Source organism: Ascaphus truei, unplaced genomic scaffold, assembly GCF_040206685.1.
Source record: "Ascaphus truei isolate aAscTru1 unplaced genomic scaffold, aAscTru1.hap1 HAP1_SCAFFOLD_469, whole genome shotgun sequence".
Lineage (NCBI taxonomy): Eukaryota > Metazoa > Chordata > Amphibia > Anura > Ascaphidae > Ascaphus > Ascaphus truei.
The window spans coordinates 36,962-52,851 of record NW_027456800.1 but is presented as its reverse complement, the minus strand read 5'-3'; the positions used below and the strand labels follow the sequence as shown (position 1 = coordinate 52,851).

The following is a 15,890-nucleotide window of genomic DNA, read 5'->3' as shown; positions in this document are numbered from 1 at the left end:
GGGGCTCTGCATGGGAGAGTGAGGGAGAGGGGCCCTGCACGGGAGAGTGAGGGAGAGGGACCCTGCACGGGAGAGTGAGGGAGAGGGGCTCTGCATGGGAGAGCGAGGGAGAGGGGCTCTGCACGGGAGAGTGAGGGAGAGGGGCTCTGCACGGGAGAGTGAGGGAGAGGGACCCTGCATGGGAGAGTGAGGGAGAGAGGCTCTGCATGGGAGAGTGAGGGAGAGGGACCCTGCACGGGAGAGTGAGGGAGAGGGACCCTGCATGGGAGAGTGAGGGAGAGGGGCTCTGCATGGGAGACTGAGGGAGAGGGGCTGTGCATGGGAGAGTGAGGGAGAGAGGCCTGACGAGGGAGAGTGAGGGAGAGGGACCCTGCACTGGAGAGTGAGGGAGAGAGGCCTGACGAGGGAGAGGGAGGGAGAGGGACCCTGCACGGGAGAGTGAGGGAGAGGGATCCTGCATGGGAGAGTGAGGGAGAGGGGATCTGCATGGGAGAGCGAGGGAGAGAGGCCTGATGAGGGATAGTGAGGGAGAGAGACCCAGCACGGGAGACAGGCAGGCCCACAGCAACGTGGGAGAGCCAGGGTTCAGCACCAACCAAAGACCACGACTCTCCCCCCAGTCGGCGGCCCTGGTAGGGACACAGGACGTTAGACATCTGCTTGCCCTATTCCTGGCCCCCTTCTCTTAGTGTTTACCATACCAGCCCTCCATGGATACCAGCACCCTGGGAAAAGGGGTAAATAAGACACCGGAGCATCACCTGAACCAAATGAATACACTTTGATGTGGCAATCTTTAATTAGCCAGGGAAAGAGGTGTTACAAACCGGTGACCAGAAATGCCTTTGTCCTCATAGGGCGCGTAGGATTTGCCTTGTGATTTCGGCCTGGGACACTGTCGCAGGATTCAGCTGCTTGTATCTGCACACCTATCTTTATGGAAATCCCCATCAGGTGGCTCAGAACAGGCATTACAGAATGGAAGGCCAGGGGGTGCCGAGTTTCTGAGAATAACCACTCCTCCAGGGAACTCGTGTGCATGGTCAGAGGGAGGTGCATTACCAGCATGGCAAGTATCACAGGCAGCAGGACTTGATGTTTTGGTGCCACTGAAGGTGTGTGTTGCATTATTAGTGGTATTATCAGGCGGAGACACTGTGCAGGCTGGCCTGTCCTCTGTGCACACAGAGAGGTCTCCGTTGGTGTCAGCAGTGGGATTCCTGAATCTGTAGAGAAGCAGTGACATTATTATTGGTATTATTAATCCTTTTCCTTTGCCGTTCAAATGCAGTAACATTACCACTGAGCTACAGTACTTTGTTCTGACAGCTGTTTTTGTTCCTGAGCTTTAGAGGCACTAGTGAAGCAGTATGAGTGGTATGGGCCCTGGTATATGATATTGTGCTTTCAGGAGTTCTGCTTGTGCACAGATTTCCAAAGCTATTGCAAATATCCCTCCGGCAGGGAATGGGTTAAGAAGTATTGGGATGGCCGAGGGAGTAACTAATTACTATGGAAGCGGCAAAGAATGCTTCAGTGTCTCCAAACGTCTAAGTAACAGAAAGTTCGGGCAGTCTGAACTGAGACGTTATACTCATTAGTAGTGCTTTATAAATCAAAGAGACGCCGCTTACACATGTAACTGTCTCTTGGAATAACCCCGATGCACAATTAGGGTTCACAAAAGGGGGTTTATTTATTCCTGGATGCTAAATAAGGGCAAAACCAGAACAATTGTACCAAAATTATCAAAGAAAAGCTCCCTTCACTCTCTGTGGGATTTATTTCTTGCTGTTTTTTGCACCGGTTTCCCACAGGAAACGTTAGTAAATAGATACCAATGTGTTATAATATAATTTAGCTAGTTCTAATACAGATGCAGCGGGCGTTATTCGAACCAATCACGGATCCGTTTTCATGTGCGCGGCTGTACTCCACGTGGCATTAACGCGGCCAATCGCCCCAGGCACACGTGTCTATCGCGGGTGCTTTGTTTGAATTTCATGGATCCTGTTTCTTTGTGTGCAATGAAATGAATGAATTGCAATGTGTACAGTACTGTGTTACTGTGTCACTGTGTCACTGTGTCACTCTGTTACTGTGTCACTGTGTCACTCTGTTACTGTGTTACTGTGTCACTGTGTCACTGTGTCACTCTGTTACTGTGTTACTGTGTTACTGTGTTACTGTGCTACTGTGCTACTGTGCTACTGTGCCACTGTGTCACTGTGTCACTGTGTCACTGTGTCACTGTGTTACTGTGTTACTGTGCTACTGTGCTACTGTGCTACTGTGCTACAGTGTCACTCTGTTACTGTGTTACTGTGCTACAGTGTCACTGTGTCACTCTGTTACTGTGTCACTCTGTTACTGTGTTACTGTGTCACTGTGTCACTTTAAGGTGTTTAAAAACCAGAACCCTAAAATGCCATTTTCTGCACTAGCGTCTAACGTGATCTGCTGTTATTTGTGTGCATCAATTCTAGCCCGGTGTGACGGTAGGGATTGTTGGGGGACCTAATAAAGAGAAATCACAGCTATTTACCCCTAAATCCATGTAACTTGGCCAGCTATGTAAGGCTTATTTCAGCCAAATGTAATTTAATATCTGGGGGAGAACAGGGAATGTATTTCAAAGCCTGTATTCTTTATTCCCTGTAAATGCAATCCCCCAGGGAATCGACATTGTTCTGTGATTTGGGCACGCTGTAATTCCTGTAGTCCTGTCTTTTACATAATTACCTTATGTCTTTATTTATGCCTGTGTTAGCAATTCCTCCCGGATTAGACACCTGGTATTGTGTGGTGATGGAATTAACATGCAAGAATGTAAATTACGTTATGTACCTGTTATTTCTATGGAGAAAAATTAAGCAATCCATTTATCTGAACTGTTGTATAGAAAACATATGATCAGAACAAAGGGAGGGCACTAATTAATAGAATCAGTTACCAGGTCTAAGCCCCAGGCACTGTTTCTCTTGGCTGGCCACCATTGCTCAAGTAAAAGGATAATCACCAAGGGGTATATAAGGAACACTGCTTATCAGATCACTGGTCCACTCTGGGAAGGAGTGTGGAGAGGGCCATCTGAGAGACATTCTGGGAAGAAGTGTGGAGTTGTACTGTGACCAGCTGGAGGTACATGTCATAGTGTCTGCTGTGTGCAGCACTCTTATATCCTGAAGCAGAGAAGAAGAGGACAGGGGAAACCACTTTGAAGTGGATCCCTGCACCTAGGAAAGGTAGATCTCATTCCCCAGACCCCCGTAACTGTATATTTTAGTATTTTGTGGTTCTGTGGGTTTCCGAGGTCTTATCCAAAATAAACCTCGTTTTTTTTCACTGCCTTGTTTTGCCCTGTGATTGATCTCTTAAATATAAATGGTGTTAAAAAAGTCCCGGTCAGGGTAAAACTCTTCTATAGAGTTCCCTGTGCCTGGGAAATTCTAGTTTTCAACCCCAGTCCCAAAGTAAGTGTGCCTGTTTGTCTGTATTTTGTATATCATTGTGAATTTATGCCGAATAAATTACAATTTATTTCATTACTTTGTTTTGCTCAATGAATGATCCTGGTAAAAATGTGTAAATAACCTGGTCTCCTGTGACACCCTGCTCCTCCCCCTCCCCCCCCCTATACCTCTACTCCTCCCCATCCTCACACCCATACCCCTCTCCCTCCCCCTCTCCATAATCCTCCCCATACCCCTCTCCCTCCCCCTCTCCATAATCCTTCCCATACCCCTCTCCCTCTCTCTCTCTCTTCCCCTCCTCATACGCCTCCCCATACTCCTCCCCTTCCCCATACTCCTCACGCACACCATACTTCTCCCCCACCCCTCCCCCACACCATGTTTCTCACTCACCCCATACTCCTCCCAGTCCCCTCACACCTTCCCATACCGATACCCATACTCCTCTCCCTCTCCCTCCCCATGTTCTTCCCCATACCCATACCCCTCCCTATTCTCCTCCCCCTCCCCATACCCCCCCATACTCCCCCCCTCCCCATATCCCTCCCCTTCCCATACCTGTTCAGTTCCACATCCTGGATGGTCTCGGGTAGCTGGGTGTGTGAGGTCTCAGCCAGTAGGAAGGCGGCTGCCCCAGAAAGGAGTGACATACTGCTGAATATTACAGGGGGGAGGAAAACCCACACGTCTTCCAACAGCATCACTAGGGGCGCCAGAGAGCTCCCCAACCGGGTCATGAAGGAGCAGAACCCGAGGCCAGTCTGTCTGCAAAGAGAGAGAGAGTGATCACTCACCTTGCACGGAAACTCAGTGTGATCACACAATCACTAAACATTCACTCACTTTGCACAGAAACTCATTGTGATCACACAATCACTAAACAATCATTCACCTTGCACGGAAACTCAGTGTGATAACACAATCACTCACCTTGCATGGAAACTCAGTGTGATGACACAATCACTCACCCTGCACAGAAACTCAGTGTGATCACACAATCACTAAACAATCATTCACCTTGCACGGAAACTCAGTGTGATAACACAATCACTCACCTTGCACGGAAACTCAGTGTGATCACACAATCACTAAACAATCACTCACCTTGCACGGAAACTCAGTGTGATAACACAATCACTCACCTTGCACGGAAATTCAGTGTGATAACACAATCACTCACCTTTCACAGAAACTCAGTGTGAAAACACAATCACTAAACAGTAAGAAGATATTATAATTAAACGCGCTCTCTTGCACGCACTGTCTTGCACACACTCTCTCACACGTTTCCTTCACTGCACATTTCTCCTGTTCTTTTTCTTGCTAAACAGATTTTAACTCGAATAAATAGACACAAATCTAATACACAATCCACACTACATCTTAGGCAGAAATAACCAGTGCTTTGTGCGTGAAACGCGTTAGAGTAGCTTGTACATCTCGGCTGCCTTGCTGTTTGTGTGAATTGCGTTAGAATAGCTTGTACATCTCCGCTGTCATTCATGTGTATGAAACGCATTGGAGTAGTTTGTACAGCTCGGCTGCCATGCTGTGTGTATGAAACGTGTTAGAGTAGCTTGTACACCTCGGCTGCCATGCTGTGTGTGTGAAACGCGTTAGAGTAGCTTGTACATCTCGGCTGCCATGCTGTGTGTGTGAAACTTGTTAGAGTAGCTTGTACATCTCCGCTGTCATTCATGTGTATGAAACGCGTTAGAGTAGCTTGTACATCTCGGCTGCCATGCTGTGTATGTGAAACGCGTTAGAGTAGCTTGTACAGCTCGGCTGATATGCTGTGTGTGTGAATTGTGTTAGAATAGCTTGTACATCTCGGATGCCATGCTGTGTATGAAACGCGTTAGAGTAGCTTGTACATCTCGGCTGCCATGCTGTGTATGTGAAACGCGTTAGAGTAGCTTGTACATCTCGGCTGCCATGCTGTGTATGTGAAACGCGTTAGAGTAGCTTGTACATCTCAGCTGCCATGCAGTGTGTGTGAAATGCAAATAGAAAAAAGAAAAAAAACAGCGCACCGCCAAAGTGGGTCCCAAGCAAATGTATTGTAAAAAAATCTTCTTTATTTAATCCATTTAAAAGTGGAGGTTAACAGTATACTCCTTGATAAAGTGTATGTTTACACGAAACGCGTAGGAGGGTGTTAACCTCCTTTTTTAGATGGAATAAATAAAGAAGATTGTTTACAATACATTTGCTTGGGACCCACTTTGGCGGTGCGCTGGTTTTCTTCTTTTTTTTCTATTTGCCTCCTGAGACCAGCATCTCCCCACCAGGCTGCCCGCCTCCACAGGACATTGGAAAAGGGGATTTTGTGAGTATCATTCATTACTGTATGCTTATTGTGAGTCCAGGAACCATCCCAATGAGGGCTTGATTGAGGTTAGGTTATTTTAGCCTTTTTCTTACCCTTCAGGGATTATTGGTTCTTCTGGGGACTTTACTTCAATTTTCTCACATACCTTCATGTCCGTTATTGTTCATCTGTTTATTGCAATCATACAAGGGATCAAACGTTGAGCGCCTTTATCACTTCAATTGTTGTTCTGGTGTGTGAAACGCGTTAGAGTAGCATGTACAGCTCTGCCGCCATGCTTTGTGTGGGAATCGTGTTAGAATAGCTTGTACATCTCCGCTGTCATTCATGTGTATGAAACGCGTTAGAGTAGCTTGTACATCTCGGCTGCCATGCTGTGTATGTGAAACGCGTTAGAGTAGCTTGTACAGCTCGGCTGCCATGCTGTGTGTGTGAATTGCATTAGAGTAGCTTGTACATCTCGGCTGCCATGCAGTGTGTGTGAAACGCTTTAGAGTAGCATGTACAGCTCTGCCATCGTGCTGTGTGTGAATCGCGTTAGAATAGCTTGTACATCTCGGCTGCCATGCTTTGTGTGGGAATCGCGTTAGAATAGCTTGTACATCTCCTCTGTCATTCATGTGTGTGAAACGCGTTGGAGTAGCTTGTACATCTCGGCTGCCATGCTGTGTATGAAACACGTTGGAGTAGCTTGTACATCTCTGCTGTCATTCATGTGTGTGTGAAACGCGTTAGAGTAGCTTGTACATCTCGGCTGTCATGCTGTGTGTGTGTGAATTGTGTTAGAGTAGCTTGTACATCTCGGCTGCCATGCAGTGTGTGTGAAACGCGTTAGAGTAGCATGTACAGCTCTGCCGTCGTGCTGTGTGTGTGAATCGCGTTAGAATAGCTTGTACATCTCGGCTGCCATGCTTTGTGTGGGAATCGCATAAGAGTAGCTTGTACATCTCCGCTGTCATTCATGTGTATGAAACGCGTTGGAGTAGCTTGTACATCTCTGCTGTCATTCATGTGTATGAAACGCGTTAGAGTAGCTTGTACATCTCGGCTGTCATGCTGTGTGTGTGTGAATTGTGTTAGAGTAGCTTGTACATCTCGGCTTCCATGTTGTGTGTGTGAAACGCGTTAGGGTAGCTTGCACAGCTCGGCTGCCATGCTGTGTGTGTGAATTGCATTAGAGTAGCTTGTACATCTCGGCTGCCATGCAGTGTGTGTGAAACGCGTTAGAGTAGCATGTACAGCTCTGCCATCGTGCTGTGTGTGAATCGCGTTAGAATAGCTTGTACATCTCGGCTGCCATGCTTTGTGTGGGAATCGCGTTAGAATAGCTTGTACATCTCCGCTGTCATTCATGTGTGTGAAACGCGTTAGAATAGCTTGTACATCTCGGCTGCCATGCTGTGTATGAAACACGTTGGAGTAGCTTGTACATCTCTGCTGTCATTCATGTGTGTGTGAAACGCGTTAGAGTAGCTTGTACATCTCGGCTGTCATGCTGTGTGTGTGTGAATTGCGTTAGAGTAGCTTGTACATCTCGGCTGCCATGCAGTGTATGAAACACGTTGGAGTAGCTCGTACATCTCTGCTGTCATTCATGTGTGTGTGAAACGCGTTAGAGTAGCTTGTACATCTCGGTTGTCATGCTGTGTGTGTGTGAAACGCGTTAGAGTAGCATGTACAGCTCTGCCGTCGTGCTGTGTGTGTGAATCGTGTTAGAATAGCTTGTACATCTCGGCTGTCATTCATGTGTGTGAAACGCGTTAGAATAGCTTGTACATCTCGGCTGCCATGCTGTGTATGAAACACGTTGGAGTAGCTTGTACATCTCTGCTTTCATTCATGTGTGTGTGAAACGTGTTAGAGTAGCTTGTACAGCTCGGCTGTCATGCTGTGTGTGTAAAACGAGTTAGAATAGCTTGTACATCTCGGCTGCCATGCTGTGTGTGTGAAACGCGTTAGAATAGCTTGTACATCTCTGCTGTCATTCATGTGTGTGAAACACGTTAGAATAGCTTGTACATCTCAGCTGCCATGCTGTGTATGAAACACGTTGGAGTAGCTTGTACATCTCGGCTTCCATGTTGTGTGTGTGAATTGCGTTAGAGTAGCTTGTACAGCTCGGCTGCCATGCTGTGTGTGTGAAATGCGTTAGAGTAGCTTGTACAGCTCGGCTTCAATGCTGTTTGTGTGAAACGCGTTAGAATATCTTGTATATCCCCTCTGTCATTCATGAGCATGTGTGAAATGCGTTAGAGTAGCTTGTACAGCTCGGCTACCATGCTGCGTGTGTGAATCGCGTTAGAATAGCTTCTACATCTCCGCTGTCATTCATGTGTATGAAACGCATTAGAAAAGCTTGTACATCTCAGCTGCCATGCTGTGTATGAAACGCGTTGGAGTAGCTTGTACAGCTCAGCTGCCAAGCTGTGTGTGTTAAACGAGTTAGAATAGCTTGTACATCTCGGCTGCATGCTGTGTGTGTGAAACGCGTTAGAGTAGCTTGTACATCTCGGCTGCCATGCTGTGTGTGAAATGTGTTAGAGTAGCTTGTACATCTCCGCTGTCATTCATGTGTATGAAACGCGTTAGAATAGCTTGTACAACTCGGCTGCCATGTTGTGTGTGTGAAACACATTAGAATAGCTTGTACAGCTCGGCTGCCATGCTGTGTGTGTGAATTGCATTAGAGTAGCTTGAACATCTAGGCTGCCATGCTGTGTGTGTGAAACGCGTTAGAATAGCTTGTACATCTCCTCTGTCATTCTTGTGTGTGTGTGTGAAATGCATTAGAGTAGCTTGTACAGCTCGGCTGCCATGCTGTGTGTGTTAAATTTGTTAGAGTAGCTTGTACATCTCGGCTGCCATGCTGTGTGTGTGAAACGCGTTAGAATAGCTTGTACATCTCGGCTGCCATGCTGTGTGTGAATCGCGTTAGAATAGCTTGTACATCTCCGCTGTCATTCATGTGTGTGAAACGCGTTAGAATAGCTTGTACATCTCGGCTGCCATGCTGTGTATGAAACACATTGGAGTAGCTTGTACATCTCGGCTTCCATGTTGTGTGTGTGAAACACGTTAGGGTAGCTTGCACAGCTCGGCTGCCATGCTGTGTGTGTGAATTGCATTAGAGTAGCTTGTACATCTCGGCTGCCATGCTGTGTGTGAAACGCGTTAGAATAAATTGTACATCTCCTCTGTCATTCATGTGTGTGTGTGTGTGAAATGCGTTAGAGTAGCATGTACAGCTTGGCCGCCATGCTGTGTTTGTGAATCGCGTTAGAATAGCTTGTACATCTCGGCTGCCATGCTGTGTGTGTGAAACGCGTTAGAGTAGCTTGTAAATCTCGTCTGCCATGCTTTGTGTGTGAATCGCGTTAGAATAGCTTGTACATCTCCGCTGTCATTCATGTGTGTGAAACGCGTTAGAATAGCATGTACATCTCGGCTGCCATGCTGTGTATGAAACGCGTTGGAGAAGCTTGTATATCTCTGCTGTCATTCATATGTGTGTGAAATGCGTTAGAATAGCTTGTACATCTCCGCTGTCATTCATGTGTATGAAACGCGTTAGAATAGCTTGTACATCTCAGCTGCCATGCTGTGTATGAAACGCGTTGGAGTAGCTTGTACAGCTCAGCTGCCAAGCTGTGTGTGTTAAACGAGTTAGAATAGCTTGTACATCTCAGCTGCCATGTTGTGTGTGTGAAACGCATTAGAGTAGCTTGTACATCTCGGCTGCCATGTTGTGTGTGTGAAACGTGTTAGAGTAGCTTGTACATCTTGGGTTCCATGCTGTGTGTGTGAATTGCGTTAGAATAGCTTGTACATCTCGGCTGCCATGTTGTGTGTGTGAAACGTGTTAGAGTAGCCTGTACATCATGGCTGCCATGCTGTTTGTGTGAAACGCGTTAGAGCAGTTTGTACATCTTGGGTGCCATGCTATGTGTGTGTGAACCCGTTCTCTCCCCCTGCCCGCGGCGCAGGTGATTTCAGCTTATTCATTCGGAGTACAGATGGGACGGGTACTGTGAGTAACAGTTGTTCTCTGCTTTACACACTCACAGTACCACTACTTATTTACACATCCACAGTACCACTTCTTATTCACAAATCAGCACTCTAATTATTCTGATGACTGACAAACAGTCTTATTACCAAAATACATTAGATATAGATTGATCAAAACAAAAGCTTGTGTGTATCAGGTAAATGTTAAACACCTTTTGGAATGGTATGGAGGGATACTCAGTGATACTCTGCATTATAAAGCAATATCCGGTGTTATCAGCAAGTACAATAAAACTGCCGATGTCTGTTCTGTATACTGCCCCACCGGGGGGGGGGGGCTCCTGCTGTGTACTGCCCCACAGGGGGGGTGTTCTGTCTGTATACTGCCCCACCGGGGGGGTTCTGTCTGTATACGGCCCCATCGGGGGGGTTCTGTCTGTATACAGCCCCACAGGGGGGGGGCTTCTGTCTCTCTGCTGTGTGAGGGGAGGGGGCTGGTACCTGAGCACAGTGGGGTATAGCTCCGCTGTGAAGAGGAATGCGGTGGTGAATGCAGCTTCTGAGAAGCCCTTCCCCAGGATGGCGAGTGCAGAACGCGTGTGCACAAACTCTGAAAGGGACAGACGAGCGAAAGAGAGAAATAGATTTCCTTTTTTACATGAAATAAGGGACAGATACAGCTTCAATTCTTTTCAAAATGGATATCCATGACCAGATACACATATGCGTTTCATTCAGGTTTCATAGCAACACGCATGCGCAGAAATTCAATAATACGCAAATGCATTTACACCATGCGCAGTACACTACTGTAGGGTATGTGCGAATATTAATATTGGATATACTCTCTTTACATGCCAAGACATCCAAGAGCAAGCCCGCAACAAGTACATTTTGAAGAAAATTTGTAGTATTGCATTATTGATTTAAACATTTTGTTGGCGTTATCAAATAAAAAATGTTTTCTCTAAATTACATTTTAGGTGTTTTCAAGTTTCAACATTGTACATTTCTATTCAATACCATTACATATAATTCTAGACACTTACAGTACATACAGTGTGATACAGTGTGATACAGTGTGATACAGTATAAGGTACCGTAGGATTGTGCGAACATGAACGAGAATAAGTGACGGGTTGCCTTACCTGTACATTGCATTTCTATTTTTAAGACACACTACCTGTACGGTACCTGTAGTTCGCGATCGCCAACTTGCGTTTCAGGCCGGTAATGCAAAAAACGCTAAAATTCCATGTTCAGCCCTCTGTCACATTGTGTGCGAAACGCGTGCACACATTTAATGGGAGCGGTACAGGGTATCGGGCCGCAAGGACTACGCATGGAAATTGTGACTGACCAAAGTGCTACATCGCTATGTATGTCTATGTATTTATGTGTATATGGATATGTCTGATTCAATGTATATCTACACTGTATATATGACAGCAGTATTCAAGCATGAATATATGTGATTGATGTGATAGATGTCTGGTCCCAGAGCCCCTGTGAACGGGAGACCGCCGTGTCCTGTCTGTGTCCCTCACTCACACTAGTACTACGGGGGCCGTGTCCCTATTCTATGGGCCGGTTCCTGCAGCAACCACAAGATGAGGTGAGTCGGGGCCTAGCTAGGGTCTACGGGGGTGATTCTGGCCTAGTGCAGGAGTCACAGACCCCTGCACATACCTCCTACCCCTATCCTGTCCCAGCACTGACTGACTGTCTCTCTCAGCGCGCCAAATGTATCTATGTGCTGGCAGGAGATCTCTGCATCCCTATTGGCCGTCTGCTCCCACCTGGTTAGCAGCCCCAGTGGCTGCTGGGTGTTGTAGTCCCCGCTGAACCTCTTTACTATTGGCGCCGCGTGCGCTTAGCTTGCTGCGCATGCGCAACTATAATGGCCATCGCAGTTCACCTCCTGCGCATGAGCGACTCTCGCGCCTCCGTGCGCAATTCAAGATGGTGGCTCCCACTAGCCGGGTGCGTCGCTAGCTCCTGGCGACCGGCTTGCCTCAGCAGCTGTCCCCACACATTCCCGACACCCGCCGGATGCCACCGCGGGGGTAAGGGAGACACTGGGAGCCCAAGGGGACCGGGGCTACACACTCCCCCTGGTAAAACCTTGCTTGGGACAGTGTGACATATACCAAACTATATACAACAGTTGCACAATAAAAATGCAAATATACAGTTAGGTCCGGAAATAATTGGACACTGACACAATTTTCATCATTTTGGCTCTGTACGCCACCACAATGGATTTGAAATGAAACAACCAAGATGCAATAGAAGTGCAGACTTTCAGCTTTAATTCAAGGGGTTGAACAAAAATATCGTATGAAACGTTTAGGAATTGCAACCATTTTCATACACGGTCCCCTTATTTCAGGGGCTCAAATGTAATTGGACAAATTAACACAATCATAAATAAAATGTTCATTTTTAATACTTTGTCGAGAATCCTTTGCAGTCAACGACTGCTTGAAGTCGGGAAAGCATGAACATCCCTAAACGCTGGGTTTCCTCCTTTGTGATGCTTTGCCAGGCCTTTACTGCAGCTGTCTTCAGTTGTTGTTTGTTCGTGGGTCTTTCTGCCTTAAGTTTTGTCTTCAGCAAGTGAAATGCATGCTCGATCGGGTTGAGATCAGTTGATTGATCGGCCATTGCAGTATATTCCACTCCTTTGCCTTAAAAAACTCCTGGGTTGCTTTCGCAGTATGTTTTGGGTCATTTGTAAAGCTTCCAGTGACTGAGCTCCTGATTAGAACCAACGCTACCACCACCCTAACACCTGTCACTAGTTTTAAATACCTGGGCTTATGGTTTGACTCCCACTTAACATTCGGGATGCACATTGATACCCTGACAACCAAGACCTATGCCAAACTAGGGGTACTTTACAGGAACAAATCCTCCCTAAGTCTCCTGGTCAGAAAGCGTATTGCACAGCAGATGCTAATGCCAATTATTGACTATGGAGACATAGTATATGGCTCGGCTCCTCAAACCCACCTTAGCAAACTTGACACCCTCTACAATTCAATTTGTCATTTTGTTCTCCAATGCAACTACAACACACATCACTGCGAAATGCTCAAAGAACTAGATTGGTCATCACTAGAGTCTAGGCGCAAAGTTCACCTTTCCTGTCTCACCCTCAAATACTTTCTGGGCAAGCTACCCAGCTACCTGAACAAGCTCCTCACCCCTACCACATGCAGTACCTATCACCTGAGATCAGACTCCAAAAGACTATTCATGGTCCCAAGACTCAACAAAGTATCCGGACGTTCCTCCTTCTCCTTCCGTGCACCCCAAAACTGGAACAACCTACCAGAGACTCTCATATCCACCACCAGCTTAAGTTCTTTCAAATCTAAGGCTGTCTCACACTTTAATCTGGTCTGTAACTGTTTCATACGCTCATAATATATATTTTCTTTAACTGTGCACGCAATGTCTTGTATATAATGTATACACTGGCGACACACTTTATTTGAGCTCGGCTAGTCCCACGAATTCGGGTATACCCGGGTGTATTGAGGTTTGTGACTGTTTTCTGCCCGAGTGCATTGGGTTATTTTCCAGGCAGGGATTGAAGCATTTTATTCCCGCTGGCTGCAATACTGCACAGTATATATATATATACTGCATTACAATTCATGAATTTATGCCATCTGGTAGACACGCGAAGCATTGCAGCCTATTAAATCCTAATCATTATCATTTAACAGATCAGCCGCCCTTCAGCCAGGCATGAACCCAGGCTGGGAAGGCAAACACAACGGGGCTTGTCAGAGGTGAGGAGCGGCGCATTCCAGGTATCTGCCAGGTACATACTGGGTATTTGCTCGAATAAAGTGTGTCGGTGCAGTACCTTGTTCATTTATGTAACTGTATTTGTAACCATGTATTATTTTGTTTTACTCTGTGCCCAGGACATACTTGAAAACGAGAGGTAACTCTCAATGTATTACTTCCTGGTAAAATATTTTATAAATAAATAAATAAATAATTGTCCATCTGTAAAGTGAAGCACCGTCCAATCAACTTTGCTGAATTTGGCTGAATCTGAGCAGACAATATATCCCTATACACTTCAGAATTCATCCGGCTGCTTCTGTCTTCTGTCACATCATCAATAAACACTAGTGACCCAGTGCCATTGTAAGCCATGCATGCCCATGCCATCACACTGCCTCCACCGTGTTTTACAGATGATGTGGTATGCGTCAGGTCATGAGCCATTGCAAGCCTTCTCCATACTTTTTTCTTCCCATCATTCTGGTACAGGTTGATCTTAGTTTCATCCGTCCAAAGAATGCTGTTCCAGAACTGGGCTGGATTTTTTAGATATTGTTTGGCAAAGTCTAATCTGGCCTTTCTATTCTTGAGGCTTATGAATGGTTTGCACCTTGTTGTGAACCCTCTGTATTTGCTCTCGTGAAGTCTTCTCTTTATGGTAGACTTGGATAATGATATGCCTACCTCCTGGAGAGTGTTCTTCACTTGGCTGGATGTTGTGAAGGGGTTTTTTCTTTACTATGGAAAGAATCCTACGATCATCCACCACTGTTGTCTTCCGTGGATGTTCAGGCCTTTTTGTGTTGCAGAGCTCACCAGTGCGTTCTTTTTTGCAAATGTGAGTGTGACACCTTGTGGTGTTTTGTTATGTCCTTTTAATACATTTTGTATTAGTGGTATTTGCACCATGTTTGTTTTCTATATCCTCTGGGCACTTTGATTCTGAGTGCTGGAATAGATATTTGAGGACAAGACGTGGCACGGAGTGATCCAGTGTTAACTGCAGTTACCTGACACCAAGGATAAAGATACCAATCGACACTCTTTTCCTGCAGCTTTGCTGTAAGTAGCTAGTGGCTGGGGAGAGGAGCCTCCATTGCTCAGAGGATCCTGCGCAATGGGTTCTTGTATTTTATCTTTGCAGAGCATTGGGATCAAGAAACAATGACAAGAGAATATTCCACACAGAAAAAGGAACAGTGGGATCAGGATTGTCCTGGACTTAATTTCCCTCTACCCTCGCCAACTTTTCTGAAGGAAGGACTGGTATTCTCTGTGATATTTTGCACCAGGACTTTATTGTTTGTTTGTTTATTTTGTTGATGCAAGTCGCTGGATAGACTTGTTCTAAGGCTGCCATCTCACAATTTACTTATTGGTTTTATTTGGGATTATATCACGATTATTTTGAATTCACATTAGAGGTGTAATATCACCTATTGTATTAATATTATAATTATCATGTTGTAATTTTAGGTTGAGCGCATTGTGTAGAATATTTTTATAGTCATGGTGGTCTGCGGGTTTCACAAAGTGAATTTTTCTGAGTAGCACCCCAGGGCTGATCTCAGCAGCACCTCCAAATGTAACACATGTATCCCCCACCCTCCGTGAGGTGATGTGTCTACAGTGTGTGTGGTGCAATACCTGTGGCTCACAGGAGGTCTGAGCCTCCGCTGCAGGGAGCCTGGGGTGTATTCCGGAACAATCTCCGTCAGCGCCTCCACCTGTAACGGATCCTACTATGTGGATGTGCCCGTTACAGGACCCATATACATATATGCATATACGTTCACACAATTAACACACTCTTGATAACATAAAATAACAGTTTATATAGCAGGAAATCTTATGGCTAGTGGTTACAGCAACCCACTTGCCTCACACGGCTGTAACCACCCACCAATGTTCCCCACTCTTGTACACAGTCCCCACAGTACTGTATGAGGCCCTTGGGCACTCTACCACCTAAGTGTCCACAAGTTATAGCCCCCACCCCTTATACAGTACGTGATCAGCGCTGTCACTGTACAGTGTGTTGGTGCACTTGATGATGGTACCTGCCGGGTGTGTCAACACCCCGGCACGCTGAGGCTGTACTTGGGATCCACGGATCAAGAAGGGTGATTCATGATGTCTCCGCCTCTACGGTGGGTGGGTCCCGCATGGGTGGTACCACCATTAGGAATGTCCAGATAATAGGTGCCTGGTCCCAGAGCACCTGTGAACGGGAGACCGCCGTGTCCTGTCTGTGTCCCTCACTCACGCTA

General features: G+C 46.3%; 1 protein-coding gene across 1 annotated transcript in view; it reads right to left on the bottom strand.

Moving 5' to 3' along the window:
- Nucleotides 1-775: 775 nt before the first annotated feature.
- LOC142484924 (solute carrier family 22 member 7-like) overlaps nucleotides 776-15,890 on the bottom strand; it is a gene marked incomplete at its 5' end in the record, with an annotated part of 29,728 nt that continues 14,613 nt past the window's right edge. Inside the window, 3 exons of the mRNA XM_075584176.1 lie at nucleotides 776-1,226; nucleotides 4,032-4,238; nucleotides 10,315-10,423. Coding sequence (XP_075440291.1) covers nucleotides 908-1,226; nucleotides 4,032-4,238; nucleotides 10,315-10,423 — 635 coding nt within the window. The remainder of the gene's footprint in view (nucleotides 1,227-4,031; nucleotides 4,239-10,314; nucleotides 10,424-15,890) is intronic.